The sequence below is a fragment of the Cyprinodon variegatus genome, unplaced genomic scaffold (assembly GCF_000732505.1).
Source record: "Cyprinodon variegatus isolate N-32 unplaced genomic scaffold, C_variegatus-1.0 Scaffold11, whole genome shotgun sequence".
Classification (NCBI taxonomy): Eukaryota; Metazoa; Chordata; class Actinopteri; order Cyprinodontiformes; family Cyprinodontidae; genus Cyprinodon; species Cyprinodon variegatus.
The window spans coordinates 2,322,807-2,324,981 of record NW_015150464.1 but is presented as its reverse complement, the minus strand read 5'-3'; the positions used below and the strand labels follow the sequence as shown (position 1 = coordinate 2,324,981).

Here is a 2,175-nt window from a genome sequence, read left to right as displayed (position 1 = left end):
ATTTTAATACCAATTAAGGTCTTAGTTTTATTTTGAAGAATTCAATGCCTTTTAAGACTTTTTAAGGACCTGTAGGAACCCTGTCCATCTTGCAAAGATGGAACTAGTGAAGAAATTGGACAAGCAAACACCTGACTAGTTGAGTTAAAGCCAGAAATGTCTTCAGGAAAGTAACTGGTTCTGCTGCCGACGTCAGATTCTGGTCTTCTTAAGTTCTGTCCCTCCTATCCCGCTCCATTAATCAGCGCATTATGACCTGCTCTCCATTTACCGTTGGGCCATCATCTAATGTTACTTTCAAACCGCACCAGTAGAGGCAGAAGAAGCAGCTAGTTTCCTGTAACCTCAGTTCTTCACACATTCTATTAATGAATCCGCTGTTTGCTCTACTGTATCCGTCAGCCTGGAGGAGCTGAAATCGGGGCTCTCAGCATGCAGTGATGATGATGTCAAAGGAAGGGAAACTTACTTTATGATGTGTTTGATCTGAGGTAATATGGCTGACTCCAGGGTGACGTTATGAGTGTTCAGGAGGTACAGCCTGAACTCGTCAAAGAACATCTCGTTCCCCTCCTCATAGCGTCCGTAGTTCTGGGAGTGCTCCTTCTGGATGCAGTGGTTGGTCAGGTGGCTCGTCATGTCCTGGAGGTCCGAGCTGTTGTAGGGCTCCGACGAGGTCCGCAGCACGCCCTCCCGGTACAGATAGATATTATACTGATGGTCCACCAGCACCCAGCTCCTGTCAATGGCCCAACATTAAAGGTCTGACATTGCTCACACAGCTTCGCTCCAGCTGGATCATCTACCTGATGTCGAACTTCCGGTGACCCGGTTGCAGCAGCAGCGGTTTCTCCAGGTACTTCTGGATAACGTGAACCTGTCCCTGATTGTCGATATAATCCAGCAGCTCGTTCGCATCTTGTGAGATCAGAATACCAGCACCTGTTGCAACAGAAACGTTTAGGCTGCTACTGTAGTAAAACATCAGTTTAAGCGTGCAGATATAGCTTTTAAGCTAACTTAAAGGTATAAAAGCTTCTCTTTAATATTTATGTCTTGGATTATGGGGTAAGTTGAAGAAAAAAATGCAAAACTGGACGGATGAATGGTAGACTCCCTAGATTAATACCTAGATCCCAAATTAGCAGATTAATGGATGAAATAAAATTTGGATTTCTATTTTTTTCAGGCCTGGTAGGATATAGAAACTATGTCATTAGTTCTGTCTAAATTCTGATAAAAAGATAAACCTCCTTTAGCAGCGTATAAGATTTCAGATACAGCTCTTAAGTCAGATTCCGTTTTTACCTTTAGCTCCAGCAGAAGACTTAGCGATCCACACCGTTCCCTCTCCGCTCTCTTTTTTACCGTGGTACGAGGCCAGGAAAACCTCCCGCTCGTCTGTTTTAGGATTGCTCTTCAGGTGACTGATGCCATTGGAAGCAGGAGCAACGGGGGTGTTGAGGTTTGTCGGGTAGATGATGTAGGACTCTGGAAACCAGTTGCTGGAGTCCGACAGCTCTGGGCTGGTCTTTATTAGCCTAATGGTCCAGAGTTAGCTGGTTAGCTGATTCTATCCTCCTTAGCTGATAACACAAATCTGTTGCAGTCAGAAGGAAAAACACTCACTTGACCAGGGAGGCTTTTCTGCAGAGCTTGTCTGCTCCTCTGTAGTAATTCACCAGCTGCACCAGTCCTGGTTCATGGCCTGAAAAAGGAAGAAAAAAGCTTTTAAACGCGTAAAATCCTTGAGTAATTATTAATGTTGAAGGGATAAACAGAACAGACTCTCAAACCTGCAATTCCTGTAAGAAAAAAATCAGATTCTTTATGTTTAAAATACAGCTGCCCTGTGTTCAAAGAGAGAGCTGCAAAAAACAACAGCTAGTTCACACTAGTATATCTTTAAATTTGAAAAGTTAACTCATATATTTAAATATACAAGGGAATTTATTACATGGGTCTATCCCTGCTAATAAAAACCTAAAGCTCATTTTTCCCCTTCATTTACACAAGGGCTTGTTTTTGCTTTAATTATTGCATCAGTTCCACCTATTACCCCAAATGATGGAGGACCATGGAAACTTAAAGGAATAGTACACCCAAAACATGATTAGCCTTCATTTTCTACTCACCCCCATGCTGAACAACACTCTGGAGTACTTTTTTGATATC

The 2,175-nt window shown here is 42.8% G+C and overlaps 1 protein-coding gene across 1 annotated transcript in view; it reads right to left on the bottom strand.

Moving 5' to 3' along the window:
• The window catches only part of ttl (tubulin tyrosine ligase), a 7,025-nt gene that overhangs the window by 1,196 nt on the left and 3,654 nt on the right, over positions 1-2,175 (bottom strand). The window contains exons 2-5 of the mRNA XM_015380115.1: positions 1,630-1,708; positions 1,309-1,541; positions 807-942; positions 470-739 (exon numbers count right to left, since the gene is read on the bottom strand). Coding sequence (XP_015235601.1) covers positions 470-739; positions 807-942; positions 1,309-1,541; positions 1,630-1,708 — 718 coding nt within the window. The remainder of the gene's footprint in view (positions 1-469; positions 740-806; positions 943-1,308; positions 1,542-1,629; positions 1,709-2,175) is intronic.